At 44.1% G+C, this 21,717-nt stretch overlaps 1 protein-coding gene across 3 annotated transcripts in view; it reads right to left on the minus strand.

Moving 5' to 3' along the window:
• Positions 1–21,717, minus strand: part of TAFA4 (TAFA chemokine like family member 4) — a 106,841-nt gene that overhangs the window by 61,445 nt on the left and 23,679 nt on the right. For all 3 annotated transcript variants that reach the window (XM_064157055.1, XM_064157057.1, XM_064157056.1), the window contains 2 exons: positions 14,286–14,421; positions 11,174–11,289 (listed from right to left, as the gene is read on the minus strand). In XM_064157055.1, the coding sequence (XP_064013125.1) occupies positions 11,174–11,289; positions 14,286–14,365 (196 nt within the window). In that variant the 5' untranslated portion in view covers positions 14,366–14,421. The remainder of the gene's footprint in view (positions 1–11,173; positions 11,290–14,285; positions 14,422–21,717) is intronic.

The raw sequence follows: 21,717 nt of genomic DNA on the forward strand, positions 1-21,717 counted from the left end.
AAGCAAACAAACAAAAAACCTACAGAAAACTTCATTCTGTCTTAAAGGGAACCTATTGCTCAGCTGAATTGCTTTCCTTACCTTATTACTTGAAGGCAATACAGCCAGGGCTGTATATTGTAGCTACCCTATATTTAGAAGCTGGATAATAAAACACATAAATAACACACTAAATAAAACATTAAGACATAAAAGGAGTTAAATGGAACAAAGGGCTAAAGCTTATTGTGCACTAATCATGTCTGACCCACTGAAACACAAAAGGAGTCATAATTCTAATTAGCAAAAAGCACAGTTATTATCTAAATTTGGTGCAAGTCAGCAAAGCGCCTATCTGGGGCCGTGCACTGGAGCCCTTTTAGTGGCAATGCAGGGCCCTCTGGTGGAACCAGGAACAATGTCCATGGAAACTGCACAGCACCACAAGGGAAAATGACACTCAAACCCAAAAATAAGGTGAGAATAAGAAGCCTATTTTTTCTTTTTCCTTGAAGCAGCACTATTTTCAAAAGAAAGATGTATTTTTTTCAGATATAAGGCCTCTGCTTAGGTAGATGAAGTCCTGGAGCCTGTATAAGGGAGAAATTTTACCTCTGACTCTGACAGGGACAGGATTCTGTTCACAGAGTCCTTAAAGTTGTGAAAACCTGCAGCGGATGTGGAACAATTCAGTCTGCTACCAAAAGCATGATCAAGGGATATTAATAGGTCTGAATTCCAGGTGATACTGGCATTTCACATTCAGAGCTTAAAACCATCAGTCTTGGAGAGCCCTGTAGACCAGAACCATACATGCCTCATCACATAAACTACTATTTTGTACATAAAGCAGCAACCTTATACTAGGATGTCCCACTTCAGGACCTGCTCAGCAGCAAACAAAAGAAGCTTGTTATTTACAAGAGACAGAAATCAGAGGTCCTCTGTGTGGTGGGTTAGGAATTCACACACACAAACAATATTGAGATTTACCAGACTAGCTCAAATGGAAGATGAAGCAATATTTATAGTAAAGCAAAATTTATGAGAATATATGTATATACACAATATATTTACAAGTATTTATAATTATATATAAATTAGAAATAATACATAAATCCTCCCTCCCAGACAAAGGAAACTGCCCAGGAGGGCTCAAAGCAGGTCCTGCTCTGTTTACTGAATCTCTACTATTTACCAACCAGGTAGCTTGCGCTATATGCTTGTCCCAGTTTTTCAGAGTTCCACCCCCTCATGGCTTTTAGGGTGGAATTTATCAAATTATTGTAGTGATCAATCTTCCCTGAAGCTGCTGCATAGTAGGGTATGTGATAGATCCACTCAATGCCATGATCTTTGGCCCAGTTTTTCACAAGATTGTTCTTGAAATGGGTGCCATTGTCTGACTCGATTCTCTCTGGAGTTCCATGTCTCCACATGATCTGTCTCTCCAAGCCAAGAATGGTGTTAGGTGCAGTAGCATGTGGAACTGGATAGGTTTCCAGCCATCCAGTACTGGCCTCTACCATCATTAGCACATACTGCTTGCCAGAATGAGATCGAGGTAAAGTGATGCAGTCAATCTGCCAGGCTTCACCATACTTGTACTTTGACCATCTCTCACCATACCACAAGGGCTTGATTCGCTTAGCCTGCTTAATAGCAGCACAAATGTCACAGTCAGAGATGACTTGAGTAATAGCATCCATGGACAAGTCAATTGACCTATCGCGTGCCCATCGGCATGTTGCATCTCTGCCTTGATGTCCAGATTAGTCATGGGCCCACCAAGCTAGGAACAGTTCACCTTGGTGTTTCCAGTCAAGGTCAAGATCAGAGTTGGTATCAACTTGAGCAATCTTAGCAGCTTGGTCTGCCTGCTGGTTGTGTTGGTGCTCCTCAGTAGCTCTGTTCTTGGGCATGTATGCGTCCTTCACTGGAGTTTTCTCCAGCCGTGCATCAATGTCCTGCCATAGATCAGCACACCAAATAGGCTTTCCTTTCCTCTGCCAACCATTCTTCTTCCAGTCCTTCAGCCAACCCCATAGAGCATTGGCTACCATCCATGAGTCGGTGTAGAGGTAATGGATAGGCCAACTCTCACGTTCAGCCACATCAAGAGCAAGTTGAACAGCTTTTACCTCAGCGAACTGACTGGATTCTCCTTCGCCATCTTTCGTTTCGGTAACTCTCCTGGTTGGACTCCAAACCGCTGACTTCCATCTTCGCTTGTTCCCAACAAGACGACAGGAACAGTCTGTGAACAAAGCATAGTTCTTTTCCTGATCAGAGAGATCACCATAGGGAGGAGCTTCCTCAGCATGAGTTATTTTCTCCTCTGGAGGTTTGGAACAGTCTGTGCCTTCCGGCCAGTTGGTGATCACCTCCACCAGACCAGGTCGGTCGAGATTACCCATTCGTGCTCATTGGGTTATCAAAGCCATCCATTTAGACCAGGTTGCATCTGTGGCATGATGCGGTGATGAACCTTTGCCCTTGAACATCCAGTTTAGAACTGGCAGTCTAGGAGCTAAAAGCAATTGTGACTCAGTTCCAATCACTTCAGAAGCTGCTTTCACTCCTTCATATGCTGCTAGTATCTCTTTCTCTGTTGGGGTGTAATTTGCCTCTGAACCTCTGTAGCTGTGACCCCAGAAACCAAGTGGACGACCACATGTCTCATTTGGAGCTCTCTGCCAAAGGCTCCAAGTTGGACCATTGTCACTTGCAGACAAAATGTTTTTAATGTCCAGGCCAGTTTGAACAGGTCCCAGGCCCATTGCATGGACTACTTCTCACTTGATCTGGTCAAAGGCTGCTTGTTGTTCAGGTCCCTACTCGAAATTGTTTCTCTTACGAGTCACATCGTGCAGAGGTTTGACAATCTGACTGAATCCAGGAATATGAAGTCTCCAAAATCTCACTGCACTGAAGAAAGATAGAGTGTCTTTCTTATTTGTGGCAACTGCCATGGTGGAGACTTTGTTTATCACATCCTGTGGAATGTGACGGCAATCATCCTGCCACTGCACTCCCAGAAACTAAAAATGCAAAAGGCTAAGCTATAAACACAGCTTTACCCCACTATTAATCAGGCTGAAGCAGAGAATTAAGGGAACAGGTCTTACTCACAGAGGTGACATAGGTATTCAACAGCGATCCCTTGCTGGATTCCTCTGCAGGAGCAGCCTTCTGATGCTACAGGCAATATCCAGTAATAGAGATCCACACAGCAGAAGCACAAGGAGAGTGGCAGAGCCACCAAATTCAGAAACATCTCGAGCACTTTTTCCATGAATGGGATGATCATGGAACGATGCTGCTTTCGCAGGGGAGAGCCAAAACTGCTAGTTTCTTCCCAATACGGGAGGCTGTCAGGAAGTCATCTATTGATATGGTCTGAGAGGGGCTGGTCTGGATGCAGAGCGTGGCTTTCTCAAAGAACCTCAGGGCTTGCCAAGCCTGTAAGTTTTCACAGAAGGGTCCAAAGGCAGGGACGGTGTTAAACCAAGAGCCATACAAAAGGTAAGAGCCGTCCAAAAGCAGGGACACTTCAGTCATGGCAGGAACCTGTCCTGTCAGGCACTCTATTAGGAGCTCTTTCAAGGTGGGGTACTCTCAAAATGCAAACTCTCAGGGCAGGAACTCTCAAGGCAGGGACCTTTTCCCATTCTCCCTTTCTCTATTTAAGCTTTTCTAGATGAAATGTCCATTTACCATTTTATACTGGGCATGAAAACCCAGCCAATCACAAGCGCAATTCGAGTGAAGGCTTCCACATGGATCAGCCCACATGCAGAAAGAACCTTTTGCTGTTCCCTGCTCACGCCCGCAGGGTGGGGTGAGGGAAAGTAGTTTTCGTGCCTTCTTCTCCCATTCAAACCTGCGGGAGAGGGGAGAAGAAGGGAATGTTGGGTACACCAGGACACACAGCCAACAAGAGCTGTGTCCACAGGGTAACTTTACCAAGAGGGCTTGCTATGTATTTGTCAATTCCACTTGGAAATGGCCCTACATGTCTCTCACCTCTAGAACTCCGGCCCCTCTATTACATCATCACCCTAGCCATCTTAGGATTGGTCTGTCCTCCTCTGGTATTCTTTTCTTATCTGTCTGATCTCTTTCTTGGGCTCATTAGTAATCTGGATATCATCCTCTTTATCTTCATCTTTTTCTCCTTGGCCTGGAAATAAAAGTCTTTTAAGGACATTCCTAAACTTCTCAGAAACTTCATCCTTCTTAACATGTACTTTCAAATAGCTGTTGCCATTGTCATCATCACTATCCTGTAGCTTCAGTACCTTAGCAATGTAACTAAGGCTAATTTTCTCCTCCTCCTCCTCCTCTGTCTCATTCTATCTGCTAGATGTACCTTCTCCTATATCCTGTTTTATCCAAGTTTTATTCTTTGCATTTGCTGGAGCTAGTAAAGCTTTAGAAATTCCCTCTAGGTGGTCATCTAAGACAGGCTTGTCTGGTTTTTGTGTCATTTTCCTAGGACATAGAATAGGAGGAGTGTTAGTAATAGGAGAGACTTGGGTAGCAGCTGAACTGGAAGAGTCAGAAGCCTTAGCCACAGCTGCAGCTGGGCTGACTGAATCAGAAACTGCTTCTTGGCTGACAGCCTCTTTATCAAGCATGAGTGAGCTCCTGGCACATTTACCAGATTGTGCCGGATCCATTCCAGCATCTGTGAGCAGAAGAATCCATGCCTCCTTAGTAATGGCCACGCGTGCCTCTTTAATGGCCACCTCCCCTTTGTCTCGCTCCTCCTCCCACCCCCGGGTTTGTTGCAGAATGGCTAAAGGAAAATGGACATGACTTAGAGGTGGGCAAGCAGGATGAGTATATGGAACTAAATTAAGGCTGTACTAGGCCACACTGAAACAAAGACATATTGAATAAACAAAGGCAGCATTTAATATAGCTAGCTAGGGAGGTGCTGTCCTTGATGAGTCAGCGGACAACTCAAGCAGAGCAGGATACAGCTAACTCTGAATAAGATAAGAAGTAGTTTGCTGCTTGCAGCTGCATGTAGCAAGTAAGTGCACCATGCAAATGGGGTATGTAGAGATTCAGCCATTTAGCTTCTTACAGGTATGCATATATTATCTGTAACACATATAAGCATGCGTCTACTAAATAAAGTTGTCACTGGCTTTTGATCCACATTGGACTGTGCGGTGTCCTTGCATAGTGAGTTCAGCCCTTCTCCGCGAGATCTGCCTCACCGCACGGGTTTTTCTCAGTTGCTCTTAGAAAGTGCTTCTTGTTGTTACGCCTGACCTTTAGTTTCACTTCTGCTTCTCCACTGTCCGTGGCAGGAGTGCATTCTTAAAGTGGCATTACATGACTTTTCTACACACAAGGCTACAAATAACCCAATTACTAAAATTATAAAGATCAGAATTAAACATAAAAGGCATACAACAGTATTACTTTTATAAACCTGATCTCCCAGTTGTTCCACAAACTCTCCTGCACTCACAGGGAAAACTAACTACCTTAAACTATGTAAAACACTCACAGTAGTATTCGTGTAAGCAGTGGCATTATAGCCCATCCAACCAAAACAAAAATTACCAAACCTGGCAAATATGGATTTAACTTTTCTCCATATCAGATTAATCACAAAACAAAAAAGTTTTGAGATCAAGCATTTCTAAACCACAATATAGCTGGGTAAATGAAGTACTATGTGACCCAAAAAACTTCATCTTAGCTTCTAAAGTTAATCACCAATAAATCAACTCATCTGGCCCTGCATTAGGCTGCCAAATAAAAGGAAAGTGGTGGGTTAGGAACTACCCCTCCCCATTATTGAGATTTACCAGACTAGCTCAGATGGCTTGGCAGTAAGATGAAGCTATATTTACAGCATAGTAAAATTCACAAGCATATATTTACACAATGTATTCACAAGTATTTACAATTATATACAAATTAGAAATAATACAGAAATTCAAACTCCCTCTTGGACAAACAGAGCTGCCCAGAAGGAGTTCAAAGCTACCCTCTCTTTCTCCCTCTATTTTCCCAGACAGATGAACAAACAACCAGCAAAGCTTATGTTGTTATGTGTTAGCCAAGATTAGTGGAGAAGAGGTAGTGAATAGATGCAGCCTCCCAGACCAGAGTGGGACAAATTGTTTTCATTTTGGGTTTTCATCCCTCTCGACAAGACAGTGAATGATAAAGACTTCACCATTATTTTCTTTTCACAACCAGTGATCTAATTTCTCCTGCTAAAATATTCCGATTAGCCTCAAACCAGCACACTCTGAAAAACAGCTAGGATAGCATTCTGGTTGCTGGAAATCACATCTAAGATGCCAAGCAACAAATTGCAAATTTCAGCTGGATTTCACTAAGCAAAGATGTAGAGTTTACACGGTCATGCATATTTGGTAGCCACTGTAATTTTTAATAAGACTTCTCCCATTTGACCTCTGACAACTCTGTAAATAACATTCTCTGTGGTGCAAAACGAATACACTCCATAAAAACATTTTGCTACTTATTCCTCTTGTTAATTAAAGATTTGCATCATCCTGCAGGTGTGATAGCAAGCAAACCACTTTAGGACTACCACTGAAGTCTGAAAGCAGAAAGAAAAAATAAGAACTAAGACAACTGAGATATAAATTTGATCCTGCTGTGAACTACAGATGTTCATTAAATATATGGTTTCTGGGCATATTAATAATAATGAACCTTCCAAAAACCTAGACCTCATGCAAGCAGAAGGAGGCCAAAAGAACACAACAGTGCCAAAAAAGCCAATGCACTGGTGATTCATGACAGAGCCTGCTCACCTGGCCATATCAATTAATGGCCTGCAAGTCCAACCCCCACATGAGGTGACCTGAAGAAGTATCTTTTCAGTGCTTCATTATTTGTGGATCCTGACTTACAGCAGCGAGTTGGAAACAAATCTTTTCAGTTACTAAATGTATGTTGCTTCATTCAGCAAAGCACGCAATTGATAGTTATATTGGTATCAGTTAGGTACTCTGGGAGTCTGAAATACTGCCCAATTTTAAATAGCTACAGTAGAGTTAGTGCTTATGCTTCCCTCAGCTACTGTCGGTGAAAAGACAAGCTCTTCAGAAAGGTAATTCAGAGCAACAAAGTCAGGTGAATATTGTGACAAGCCTTCTTTACACAGATGTACACAGAGCCTGCTGAAATAATCTCCATAAACGGCATCTTCAGTAATCTACTGGTAATGAGAAGGAACATCTCTCCTCTACCTTTTGCCCAGTTAACTCTGACAGGCAAAGCAATTACAGCATTTAGAATAAAAAATAGGCTGTGGCCTCCAAGCTGGGCTCAACATGCAAAGAGAGTCAAAGCAATGGCAGGACTGGCTTGCTAGATTGAACAGCTTCTTTCTCCACTAGCAATTATTCGATGGTGGTGAATATTTTGCAGAACAAAAGAAAGAACCAGGTGTTCCTTACACTTCATTGCAGTCAAGAGATCCTCTTTGTCAAAGGGATTGCTTAATGGCATTCTCTTCCACTTTTGAGAAAAGGGTGATTATTGGGTCCTTAAAGATCTCTGTTCCTATCTGAATATTGCAGAAACAGCTGTCGACTGTCATTATTTCAGGCACCATCTAACATGACCAAAGTCAATAATTGTTTTTGCCCAGATAGGCTCCTTAAAAATATCAGTATTTTTGAAAGAAAAAAAACTAATTCCCTACTTTTCATCTTAAATCCTATTGTCAGCTCTTGCTTATTAGACTTTATTAGCTTTAATGAATATGTTTTCAAAAGTGACCAGTAATGTCAAGTATGGATGGATTTTCAGGAGCAGACACAATGTGTTCTTAAAAACCAGCTCCTCCTACCTCAGGCTAGCACCTCGTGCCTTGAGCAGCAGGTACTGCCCACTGCAGCACTGTGGTGGAGGGGCAGCAGCCCCAAAACTGAGGCTTCACCATGCCTCTACATGCCCGGACATGTTCTTCTGCCAGGACCCACGGGGCAGCAAACAAGTTGTGTAATACACACACGCCCAGCCCGTGTGCCCCTGGGGTCCGCCCAGGCATGTCTCTACTGCCTATTGGGGCAAGGTTTGGCTTACGGCCCTGACCTGCTTGCATGGCCTAGACACAGGATCAGGCCTTGCTCACTTGCAAGCACTACAGAGGCTCAGACCTCATGCATTGATCTCAAGGCACAGTCAAGCTATCTGCAAATCCTTTGAGAAGCAGAGCACATTCATGCCTGCACCATACATATATGGGGAGCCAAGAACCCCCTGCCTAAGCCTAGAGCTATCTTGATTTATCTACAGAGTTAAGTCTCCCTGCAGCACGGCATAGACCCTGCTTGCCAGCTGTCCTGGCTCTGGAAAGACTCAGAGCCAGCAGACCCTCAGACAGTCTGCAAACCTGCAAACACAGCCTGCTAGCTGCGAGACTGTGTCAGAGGCTACATGGACAGACCCTTCTCCTGCACCTGGGAATTCCTGCCAGCTGATCATCCCTGGACACGCGCAGCATCCAGAAGCCACAGCTCCAAGGCAGAGATCACCCCAGGAGAGAAGGTTAGAGAAAGCTCTATTTACCCCAGAGACTGGGAAGACTGAGAACACCTTATCAATTCCCTACAAGCCGAGACAGACTCCAGCTGCAAAGACCCCAAGTACTGGGCACACGCTGAGACAGATTCCCGGGAGGGTGATTAATGATTAATACTCAAGAGCAACACACCTTTAAGTGAGCTTTAAACCTTTGTAATATAAATTATCTCTATCTGAAGAGCACACACAGTTTCAGCCCTGGGCAAACACTAGAGTTGTTAAGAGGCATTAAGCATAAGGGAATTTCTCTCTGTCAATAATTGTTAATAATTTGATATTTCCACTTAATAATCAATCCCTGTAAATATATATCCCAAGCTATTTTCATAAACTTGCAAACGAACCCTGGATTTCATAGTGGTTGGGGGTGGTATAAATTTGTAAATATTAATTTTAATAAATAATTTTATAAAAAATCAAAACTGCCTCAAATTAATTTCTCACCTCCCCCCTAACAGGGGAGGAATAGAGAAATCCCCTCCACGACAAGCACGTGCTTATCAGATTCCAGCTGTTTGCCCTAAGGGACAATGGACAAAGCCTGTGCCTAAGCCAAAGCGTGAATTGTTCCTTTAATGTGCTTCAGGGTATTTTACTTTGAAAACATTGTCTGTTGACTGCAAAAATATTATTTCAATTGGCATCCAAGAATGTGCTAATTTGTATTAAACAAATGAGGCTAATTACTTGCCTTCTCCAAAACAGGCAACACTAAAAGCTCTAAATTATTTGCTTTGCTGATGAACGTGTTGTCTCACTCACTTACATTAGACCTGACCATATATTACCAGGTCAATCTAGATGTTGTATCAGACAACAAAGATTAGATGAGGCTGTGAAAGGCAGTCCCCTTGAGCAGAAAGCTTCAAGTCTTCTAAATGCTCTATGGTGCCATGTCAGACATGGGCAACTGGGAAACAAAACTGGGGTGACTGTTTCATCTGCTATGTGGAATCATAAAGTGGGATGGGGATCACTCCAGTGTTCGCACTGTGCAGGGCCAAGCAGGGCTGCTCTGCAGTGGTTCCGTGAACGGCGGTGGTTTACAGCAGAGGCAGGTCCCCGCAGCCAGAAGTCAGGATGCGGCAGTCCAAAAGCGGGGACCGTGCGCTCTCTCATCACTGTCCTTCCAGATGCTCCTCAAGATCCCTTTCAAGGTCCGACTCCAGGTCCAACTAGCCAATGTGTCCAGTTGCCATATATATATATATTATATGCTGGGGTGACTTGCTCTTCCTGGTTCAAGCCCGCAGGGGTGGGGGGTTTGAACTTCACACCTACTTCTTTCCACATTCCAAACCCCGGGAGTCAGAGGTGGTGGGGGAGGAAAAGAGTTTGCGCCCTATTCAAACCTCCGGTGGGGCAGGGACTTGGGTGTGCCCATAGTGGTTTGTGTAGCTCTGATACACACACTGCTGATGTTCTATAAATACACAGACCCAGCAGCTACAGGGAGGTCACAGTTAGTGCTGCTCATCAGGACTAAAGAGAGCCTTCACTCCTACCTAGAGAGTCACCAGATGCAGCAAGGAAAGAGGCAAGAGGTTCTTATCTAGAAAATGGAGCCTCTAATAAATGCCTCCCTATTTCCTAGCACTGAGCTGAAGTAGATGTTAACATTAGACCTGGACCCACCACAGTTTGTCTCAGAGCAAAGAGCATCACGCATGGATTTAAGACATCACACCAAATTGTAGAATGAGACTACATGACAAATAGCAACACTTGCAAAAACCCCCAAGTCACCATGAAGCTAACTATGGTACTCCTCATGCCATTGCAGCCAGGCTTCTGACCTCTTCTGACCTAAAAATGCTCACAAGTGTTATTTTGTTAACTTACCTCTCTTACACCTTGACAGTTCACAGGTGACATAGAGGTAACTCAGATGTCCCGTTTTAGGGTTTGCAGTAGCTCCTCAATATTTCTGCTTTTAGACTGATATGCCTACATAATCCTAGCACAGAGATGTTACCTTGGAGTTCTAACCTGGTAACTCTCCATGAAGCCAGCCAAGCTTGTTCTGAGCTACTTCTGCCATTTATAGTAAGATACTACACTATGCCTGGTAGGTGTACCCTACTGCAATAGCATATCCTCTTAATTGCTTCACTATGACAGTTAGGAAAAGGAGCGTATCACAAGGTGAACTAAACTACAGTCATGTATTTGTGTTACTTAGAGAAAGAACTGGCTAACAAGTCTGAGGACTTTGATCTATTGCCCATCAAAGCCAGTGATACCCTTGTAAAGTCTCTTGATAACAATTGGATTAAGAAAGGGAAGATGACGATACATTTCAGAATACCTTTGGGTTAGGACAAAGTAAAATGTCACAAACGAATTCCAAAGTCTTAGCAGTCATGAAGTCACTCCAAAAACTGTCCAGTGAGGTTCAGTACACAAAATTACTAAAGAAAAAAAAATTAGTATTTACAATAATTCATTTTCCCTTGTTGTTGCATTTTTAACCCATTTCAGTGGTTACAGCATGGTGTCAACAGCCTCATCAATTATCCATAGCTTAAAAGTGGCCCTAACATTCTGCAGTGGTATTAATTGGGCTCGGTAGCACATAATGAGTTTTCAAAGCTCCTACCTGTGTGCCCTCGGGGATGGTGGCTAGAGGCGGACAACAATTTACAGCAGACCATTAACACGTAGACCAGAAAGAGCCAGTCAGGTAGAAGCATTGATTTGGCACAGAATCTCATCCTGGAGGCAGAAAAGGATGTTGTTGAGTGAAAGAACAATGTAAGGAATAACATCAAAATGATGGGGGAAGGAAAAGCTACAAACATGTCGCAGAATAACGAATATGGCTTATTGCAAGGCAACACTGACAAAAAACATATTCATGGTTTAATTGTGCTCAATTCTTTGTTAAACATGTTTTATAATCAGAAACAAGGCAATGGGTATCACATTGTATTACCCACAGACACACATTGATAATAACACGGTGAGCACAATACATCTCTAAAGATCTGAGATAAGAAGTGATTTTTTTTCAGTTAAGGTACATCCACATTGAAATTCAGATATCAGTAAAGTTGTGCTACTATTTCTTAACTGCATTTGTACCAAAATAATAGAAACATGATAGAATAATGTCCTTTTTACTTTGTACTTCTGAGGTCTAACTAGCTCCCACCCAGCTAAACACTTCAGTTGTCTGGGTCACCCAAGCATACAACATCTGTGAGCTTTCCTGGAGATCAGTAAATTTTCTGAGGGTTGAACACTCATGAAACCAGCACCTTACTCAAATATGTGAGGACTCACTGCTCTGCCGGGCTGTTAGAAATGGCATTTCAGAAAACACTTGTTCTAAAGAAGGTGGAGATTTTTAGTCTTATCATGTAAGTGTTGGAAGTAAGACCACAAATCCACAGTAATTTTGCTGCAGATATCTACAACTGAATCCTCCAATAGTTTATGTTATGCCATTCATCATACAGAAAGGTAATCTAATCATTTTTTTAAAACTCAGTTATGATGATTTATTACTTGTGCTAAACATAAATGGGTATTATGCATGTGAACCCTTAGATACAATGTTACACACTTGCAGCAAATGCTGTAAGCAGGAATACATCAAATTAATTAAAGGCAATTTATATATTTGCATAAATTGAACTAAATACTGCTTTCATAGAAGTGACATTAGTCTGCGGTTAATCAGCACACTGGAATTTGCACAAGCCTATTATAAGCATGCTTATTTACACCAAAAAGTCTTTTGGGAACTACTTTTCCCTGCAGATTCCAGTTCTGATTCTTCCAAGTATTTTGTAAACATTTTGTTTATCTCTGTATCTTAAAAATATCTGAGACTCTTCACCTAATCTAGTACTGAAGTGCTGAATAGAGCTGGTAGTTTGAAAACAAACTCAAAACCCTCATACCATAGATAGCTCTACTTTCAAAGTCAGGTATAGCATTTGGATTCTGTTTTAAATTTGATAACCATCAACAAACAAAACCAAAACATTTTTTTAATGTATTTCCATAATTTTCCCTTACTCACATCATGAAACAATTTTGTTCTCTAATTATGTATGAATGGGGATGCTGATAAAGCCCAAAGAGCTTGTCAATGCACTTACAAATAGAAAAAAGTTAAGAGACCAAAAGGCTATTGAGTGTAAATGTCATTTAGCAAGAAAACACTATTCCACGTTTGAGAAAAAAAATAGATTGGCAAAAATCTCAGCACCTTCAGCTGTCCTTGTAGACTTCACTCAAGCCTACAATTTTTTCACTAAAATATTGCTAAAAAAATAAGTTTCTTGCATACAGATTCCTGAAAAAAAACTATTTTGCATGTAAAGGTTTGGCAAAAAGATACCATTCCTTGCTTTAAGAAGGTGCCTTGTTTCAAACAGAATATATTGCCACCCTAATACAAATGAGATAGAATGGGAAGAAACACACCGTGGCTCTTTTGCAGCAGTATACAGCAGCTTTGTGCAAGCATGAATCAAGTCCAGAAAATAAAGATGTCACTGGTTCTTTCCTACCCTACAAGAATTCTCTTAAGGAGCACTCCCAGGCTAATTCAGAGCAGCATGAGCCTAATTCACCTTTTGCACCCAACCAAACCACAACTATTGCAGCTAACGGCATTGAGTCACTGTGAAACAAGCATAAATGTTATTATTGGTGTTGTTCTACTCTAAGGAAACTGGCCAGTAAGCTCTGAAATCAACTTCCTATTTCAAATTTTGGTCACTCAAATCTTCCCCAGGTATATGTCCCTTGTTTTCTTGAGCAGAGTTATGAATCTAGCCTTAGTTTTCTTGCTTTCTCCATGAGAAACACATGGCTTACACCTCATGCACCAATTACCACTGAATAGGAAATCATCAGCTGCTCAGTCTTGCAGTAGCACCCCTATGCTGCTCTAAACACTAGAGACTTATCTGGGCATCAGTGGAGACCTTAGCTCTGGTGTCACTCTATGGCATCATAATGAAGACAGGGACCTCTTTGGGTTTCCTGAGGTATGACTGAAAGTAGGATTTAACCCTTGCAATTAAGTACATAGATCAGACCTTTTGAGCATGCCCTTTCTAGTGTGAGCTGATGGAAGGGACAGGTATTTATTCCCAAGTCAAGCACCACATGCTCAACAGATGCTACTTCAGCATGTAAGAAACCAGGTGTTCCCACCATTCCCAGAGCAGGGCCAAAGCTAGTCTCAGAGGACATATTTATGTACTGAACTAATTTCAAAAGCTTTCCAAGATTATGAGTTTGATTCTTCTGAAGCCATGGCCCTGATGTCAGACAGAGAATGTTAAACTAAGTTTCACCAGATTAAGAGAGGATAACTGCACCCCTTTGTAAGTGTATTCAAGCCCAGGAATAATTGTATCATGCAAAGCATCAACTTAGTTATACCCAAACTGAAAGGCTGCTGAAAGCATTCAGTGCCACAAAAATGGTACATTTGCAGGCTTTTGGAGGTAGACAAGACACAAGTCTTCAGCCCGCTAGTAATGAAATACAAGAGGCCCTTTAAAAAGGCAAGAGAAGAATGAAATCTGGCAGACAGATACAGCAAGGGGTGCTGATCCCTTCAGTGTCAGTGGGCTGCCACTTTCAGAAATGTGAAGCTCTCATTCTCTATTGGATTCAAGTGGATATTGTTGATAACCTGAACAGCAACTCTTCAGTATCTTGTGAAAGACAGAAAGTGCTCTTACCTTGAGGACTTTGCAAGACTTTTATTCTGGTCAAACACAATTATTTCAGTGTGTTTTTCATACTTATTCCAGATTCCCATTTGCAGCAGCAAGCAAGCTTTTCTGCATTTCAGAATGCTTCCTTCACTTCGGGGACCTAGAAAGCAAGCCATATTACACTGCAGTTAACGGCAGGGACAGTGCCTCAAACACACCCTAGTTGCCAAAACCATTGTTTCACAGTGCCACCTACAGCGCAATTCAAGGCAGAAGACAGCAGTCATATCACTCTCTTAGCTTATTTCCAAGAACATAGAGAAACTGTGCTAAGAGAGCTCTGAAATATCACTACATTAACTAAAGGCAAAGTTTACTGTACTAGAACTTACAAACATAATGTGTGCAGCTCACTGTGTCCTTGCAACCACTTGTCCTCTTGCCATCTGACTGCTGTGAAAGGTGGAAGGTCTGAGAGACCACCGTATTGCTAATTTCCACAGGATTATGTGAAACCTCCAACAGTTTGAACCAGACATTATCAAAGGTAGGAAAAATCTTTCATGGTCTTTGTCCTGGAGTCCTGCATACCCCAAAATTCCTCTCCCTCCGTGGTTGGTTTGGATGGGAGAGGAAAAGGTGGGAAAAGACCTATTTCCCCCCCCCGGCCCTGAAGGCGTGAAGGGTGGGAGCAAAGGGCCCTTCTGGCACGAGGGGTACCCGTGCAGTGCCTGCGCTGGGATCGGGCTGGGATTGGCCATGGTCTTCGCACCTAGGCAGTGGTAACTCTGCTCTTTGTCTAGGAAGAGTATAAATATTGGGGGACTTCCTGCCTTGGGGTTCCCGCCTTGGAATTCTCCCCGCCCCCCACCTGGATAGATTCTGCAAGAAAGAGTCCCCTGGCACTCCGAAGGACAAGCTCCTGAGGGACAGAGCTGCCTCTGCATTGGGTGGCTTCCACCATTAGCACCCTTTATGCAGGCTCGATGGTCCTTAACGATCCTTGGATGGCCTCTGAAAGAGAGAGGGGACAGGCATCTGGACTGCCCTTCCTTTCAGCCAGCCTGACTCACCTGTGAGTAAACCTTTTGGCTCAGCATGATTAATAGTGGGGGATGCTACGTTTAATAGCTCAGCCTTTTCCAACTTCTGACTTCCAAAATGGTCAAATTACCTGTGGTATCCTTATAGATCTTCTCAACCTAACTGAATCTGCTAATTAAAACTTAATTAATTTCTGTATATAGCTTTGGGGTGGGTTTTTGGGAAAATAATATAACTCTATTTTTCTATATATTCCTGACTCGGCCACATTAATTCCCTGCCTCCACAATAGTCTTCATAAACTTTCAGCCAAGGAAGGTCTTTGGAGTCTGGCTGCTGCTTCAGGAGCAGAGGGTCTGTAGGGCCACTTCCATAGGATTGCATCTGTAAGATCAATGCATCATAAGTGCCATCTGCACTTTTATCTCTACATGCTTCCAACATCACATCTCACTCAGCCCACCTATACCCAAAGCTACACTTTCAAACCTCACTATGTGGAGACACTTTTGCAGTAGCATGGACAAATGTTCTGCAAAATAATGTGCTCAAACATTTCATTGCATAGAAGTTTGCATCTCTTTGCTTTTAGTGTTTGTATTTGTCCTCTCACTTTCATCCCTGGGCTCAACTTGACCATCTGCTATTGAAAATGAAAGTGAGAGTAATAGTAATGTGGTCTTCACCTACAAAGTGATCAGAATAACCTCTTCTCATCTTCTCCCACCACTCTCTTCATTTCACCCTTCCTTTGATCAAATAAGAATTTGCTTTTAAGAAATACAAAATTCACTATCACATTGGAGGGCAAAGCATGTAAGCAAACACCTGTCAGAAGCTTAAGATTGGAAAGGCCCTGGCTCAATACACTCAGCTCCTTTCTGTTCAGAATACCAAGAGAGAGTAGAGAAATTTTCTGGAATTAAAGAAGTACCAGACCAGCAGTCAATAATTTATCACGTTTTACTCTATCTTCATTTTCCAATGTATTGTTTTAGAGTGAGCCGAAATCAAAACAAAACATGGCCAGAGAGATGTCTTAAGACAAAGTGCTACCATCCTGCATAAGTTCTTTCTGGCACATAAAATAAAATAAAAACCAGTATACCTCAAAAGGCACACTGAGAAAAAACAAACGGCTTTTGATATCATACTGAATGACTGAAATGATGGTGTGCTACATTTTTACCCATTTCATAATAGGACAGATAGATAAATACATTCTTACAGTGCTCTTGTAGAAATCAATATTGCAATACACAAACTAGGGTTGTAGTGCCTGTTCCATCAGTTTTTATTAGAGAGGGAAAAAATAATTTGTGTGGATGCATCTATAGGTAAACACTAACTTAAGTGTAACCTGTTCTGTAAACATGTTAGACATGGCAAAAGACAAGGAAGTATTGACTATTTTAACTCCTAATTAAATTGATCCAGCAAAAGTACCAAATGATACAGCCAGCAACATATCTTAGGGCTCTCTGATGCCTCCCAGGCAGGGATATCTCTTAAGAAAATAGGATTATTTGAGATGAGTATAAAGCAAACTCCTACAATACAATTTTCAGTCGGAGATTCAGCTGATTTATGTCAATAAAGGAGGCAGAGAAGACCAGAAACAAGAGGCTCAGCTCATTCATAGTGGTAAAAGGAATACTAGGAATACTAGCCTGCTCACAGCGCAGCCAAGGTTTTTCTGCATTTTGTGACCAGTGCTTTTACGACTGGTCCCTTTTTAATGCAAGGTCCAGATATCTGCTGGGAACTTAATTCAGCAGAGAGGAGGCAGTCCAGGAGATTTCTGGAATGCATGGAGGACAGCTTCATGACCCAGCTGTTAAGTGAGCCTACTAGGGCTCAGCTTGACCTGCTGCTCTCCAACAGAGAAGGGCTGGCAGGAGATATGACAGTGGGAGGCTGCCTGGGGTGTAGTGATCATGAGATAGTGGAGTTTTCAATATGCAGGGAGATAGGAAGGAACTATAACAGAACCTACACCTTGGACTTCCGGAGGGCAAACTTCAATTTGCTCAAGAAACTTATTTCCAAAGTCCCCTGGGCAGCAGTCCTTGAGAACAAAGAGGTCCAGGATAGTTGGACCTACTTTAAACAGGAGCTCTTGAAGGCACAGGAGCTGGCAGTTCCCATGTGCTGAAAGATGAGCCGGCGGGGAAGGCGACCAGCCTGGATGAGCAAACAGCTCCTGAAGGAATTGGGGGGAAAAAAGAGGGTGTATCACCTCTGGAAGGAGGGGAAGGCTTCTCCTGACGTGTTTAAGGAGAAAAATTAGAGAGGCTAAGGCCCAGCTAGAACTTAGGCTGCCACCTCTGTGAAGGATAATAAAAAGCACTTTTATAAATGTATCAATGCTAAAAGGAAGGGCAAGAAGAGTCTCCACTGCTTACTGGACCAGGAGGGGAACACTATAACTGATGATGAAGAAGAGGCTGAGGTCCTGAATGCCTTCTTTGCCTCAGTTTTTAACAGTAAGGAGGGAGGAGTTCAAGGCCAAGTGGCCTCTTGAACTGGGGGATGGGGTCGGGGAGCAGTGTGTTCCCCTGGAAATTCATGAGGAATTAGTTCAGGACCTGCTGAGCCACCTGGACACCCACAAGTCCATGGGACCAGATGGGATCCATCCCAGGGTGCTGAGAGAGCTGGCAGCTGAGCTGGCCAAGCTGCTCTCCATCATTTTCCAGCAGTTCTGGCTCACCGGAGAGGTCCCAGGAGACTGGAAACTGCCAACGTGGTCCCCATCCACAAGAAGGTTGGGATGGAGGAACCTGGGAACTACAGACCTGTCAGCCTGACCTCAGTGCCAGGGAAACTGATGGAGCAGGTTATCTTGGGGGTGATAAGAGCGCACCTGAGGGATGGCAAAGGGCTCAGGTCCAGCCAGCATGGGTTTAGGAAGGGCAGATCCTGCCTCTCCAACCTGATCTCCTTCTATGATCAGGTGACTGCTTGGTGGATGTGGGGAGGCCTGTGGATGTGCTCTATCTGGACTTCAGCAAGGCCTTTGACACTGTCCCCCACAGCAAACTGCTGGCTAAGCTGTCAGCCCATGGCTTGGATGGCAACACTCTGTGCTGGGTTAGGAACTGGCTGGAGGGACAAGCCCAGAGAGTGGTGGTGAATGGTGCCACATCCAGCTGGCAGCTGTCACTAGTGGTGTCCCTCAGGGATCTGTGCTGGGCCCCATCCTCTTTAACATCTTCATAGATGATCTGGATGAGGGCATGGAGTCAGTCAGCAGCAAGTTTGCAGATGACACCAAGCTGGGGGCAGATGTGACTGGGTTGGAGGGCAGAAGGGCTCTGCAGCAGGACCTTGACCACCTGGACAGATGGGCAGAGTCCAAGGGGATGGGGTTCAATAGCTCCAAGTGCAGGGTGCTGCACTTTGGCCACAACAACCCCATGCAGAGATACAGGCTGGGGTCGAAGTGGCTGGAGAGCAGCCAGACAGAGAGGGATCTGGGGGTACTGATTGATACCCGCCTGAACATGAGCCAGCAGTGTGCCCAGGTGGCCAAGAGAGCCAGTGGCATCCTGGCCTGCATCAGGAATGGTGTGGCCAGCAGGAGCAGGGAGGTCATTCTGCCCCTGTGCTCTGCACTGGTTAGACCACACCTTGAGTACTGCGTTCAGTTCTGGGCCCCCCAGTTTAGGAGGGACATTGAGATGCTTGAGCGTGTCCAGAGAAGGGCGACGAGGCTGGTGAGAGGCCTCGAGCACAGCCCTATGAGGAGAGGCTGAGGGAGCTGGGATTGGTTAGCCTGGAGAAGAGGAGGCTCAGGGGTGACCTTATTGCTGTCTACAACTACCTGAGGGGTTGTTGTGGCCAGGAGGAGGTTGCTCTCTTGTCTCAGGTGGCCAGCACCAGAACGAGAGGACACAGCCTCAGGCTGCGCCAGGGGAGATTTAGGCTGGAGGTGAGGAGAAAGTTCTTCACTGAGAGAGTCATTGGACACTGGAATGGGCTGCCCGGGGAGGTGGTGGAGTCGCCGTCCCTGGGGCTGTTCAAGGCAGGATTGGACGTGGCACTTGGTGCCATGGTCTGGCCTTGAGCTCTGTGGTAAAGGGTTGGACTTGATGATCTATGAGGTCTCTTCCAACCTTGATGATACTGGGATACTGTAACTTCAGAAAGCATAGCTGCTTATTTGCAGGCTGTACAAACAAGCAACTCAGTCCTGACCTTATGCTCCAGGAACCCTGGGGCAAGGTGACCTGCAAGGACAGCTGTTCCCACAAGCAGACACTAGCCTCCCACCAGCCTCCTACAGGTAAGTCCAGCAACAGTTTAAATGAGATAAAAAACAGTGTCAGCTCCCAAGGCACACCAGTATTTCTGACAACTGGGATTTTGTGCATGAAGCCCTTGACTTCATCATAGCAGGGCTGATCTGTGCAGGAGGGATTTGAAGAGAAGTTACCCAAGGAAAACAATCTTACAAAGAAAACAATTGTTTTGAAAAAACAAGCTCCAGCCAGGGAGCTATGGGGGAGAGTGAAAGAGCTCCACTCTCAGTATTTACTCATGGGCTGGCCCTGAGTAACTTCTGCTTTGCACCTTGGTCTCCATGGACCCTACTTTAGATCACACAGCTCTCCACAAGCCCATACTGAGACTGTGTGTTCTGGTATCTGAAAAGAATTACAACAGTCGTACCTGCTGCCCTTCAGTCTCAGCACAGGCTGTTTTCTGTGACTCTGCACTCCAGTGAAATAGGTATAAATATAATTTCTCTATGCCAGAAAAATGTTTCAAGAGTAGAAACAATAAAGGTCTAAAGTTATTTGAAATTTGTATGGCACTGTATAATTCCTTTGGCAGATGGAACACGATGACATTTTAAATTAGGTACTTTTCCTACCAATATTTACATGTTGTAAAATACTTCCTACAGCTAGCTTCTGTAAAGAATAAATTACTAAACCATTTTATGCCATCTTTTATAATAAGCTATTAAATAATTTAGAAAACCTCCATCTATTAAATATTTTAAAGGCCGCAATTTCTCCATTCTCAATAATTACTCACTTAAATAAAGATAGTGCATCCCTAAAAGACTCCTTTTCTGTAAAGCAATTGATAAGAGGAGAGCAAATACAAGTGCCACAAACTTTATGGGGTTGCCAGCCTGGAAGTTTACCCTATCATTAGCCCTCTGAAACTTGTATGTCTTACTGAATAAAGAACTGAGAGAAAACAGAACATCTGCAGTATCTTAGTGGGGGGAAGTATCCAGCCTGTTCATCATGAGCATTTGTTTGAATTTGAGGGGAAACAGAGACAAAACTCAAGACCTAGAGCAAACACCTGCTTGACCAATTCCACTGGGCTGCATCCTAAGCAGTGTTGGCCAGGAGCTCAGGGTGAGCTCTGGTGAGACCCCACTGCAGTGCTAGATTCACAACACAGGAGAGACATGAATTTGTTGGTCTATGAGAAAGATGGGGACAGTCTTTTTAGCAGGGTCTGTTGTGGCAGGACAAGGAAGGGAAACTTAGGGTTAGGAATATATATATATATATATATATTTATGATGAGGGTGGTGAAATACCGGCACGGATTACCTAGAGAGGCTGCAAATATTCACGGTCAGGTTGGACAGGGCTCTGAGCAACTGATGTAGCTTTAGACGTCCCTGCTGACCTCAGGAGCATTGGAGTAGAAGATCCCTAAACGTCGGTTCCAGCCTATACCAGACTGTGATTCTGTTTCCAGGACTCGGGCAGGGCGGGGCGGCAGGGCGGGGCGGCAGGGCGGGGCTCGGCTCCCCGAATCGGGGCTGTTGCAGCGGGGGCAGCCGCTAGCCGCTGGCCTTGCGGCGTGGCGCTGCTGCCCTCTTGCGGCCGTCTTCCGCCTCGGCGGCTCCGCCAGCTCCCGCTATACCAAGCCTCTCTGGCACAATGGAGCTGTCCCCGGCCCTGACCGCATGCATAACAAAGCGGCGAGACATTAAACACTACCAACTTTTGTCATTACTCGGAAATCTCATTAAATCTTATCCATACAACGTGCACCGATTGCTCTACCGAACCCCGCTCATCGTTCCCTGCCAGAGCCATCCCGGTCCTCAGAGAAAACCCCTCTGCGGCCCCACCACTACCACAAAGTCTCTAATTTGCCAGTGGTCCTTTGTGCCAGAATGAACTGTCTATGGAAATTATGCTTTGTCATTAATCATACTGACATGCTGCTGTCACAGGATTGCTCCGTTCACTCTTCTCTAGGAGGGCAGGAGTGTGAGCAGCTGCAGGAGGAGAATAGGGCCTGAAGGTCTCCTTCATCACCTCACAAGGTGTGCCCCATCCCCTCAAGGGTGTCCATGCTCTCCTAGAAAGGGCCAGCCAGAGGGAAACAATGTGATCTGCATTCTCATTTAGTCTCCCACACAGACATC

The sequence above is a fragment of the Pogoniulus pusillus genome, chromosome 16 (assembly GCF_015220805.1).
Source record: "Pogoniulus pusillus isolate bPogPus1 chromosome 16, bPogPus1.pri, whole genome shotgun sequence".
Classification (NCBI taxonomy): Eukaryota; Metazoa; Chordata; class Aves; order Piciformes; family Lybiidae; genus Pogoniulus; species Pogoniulus pusillus.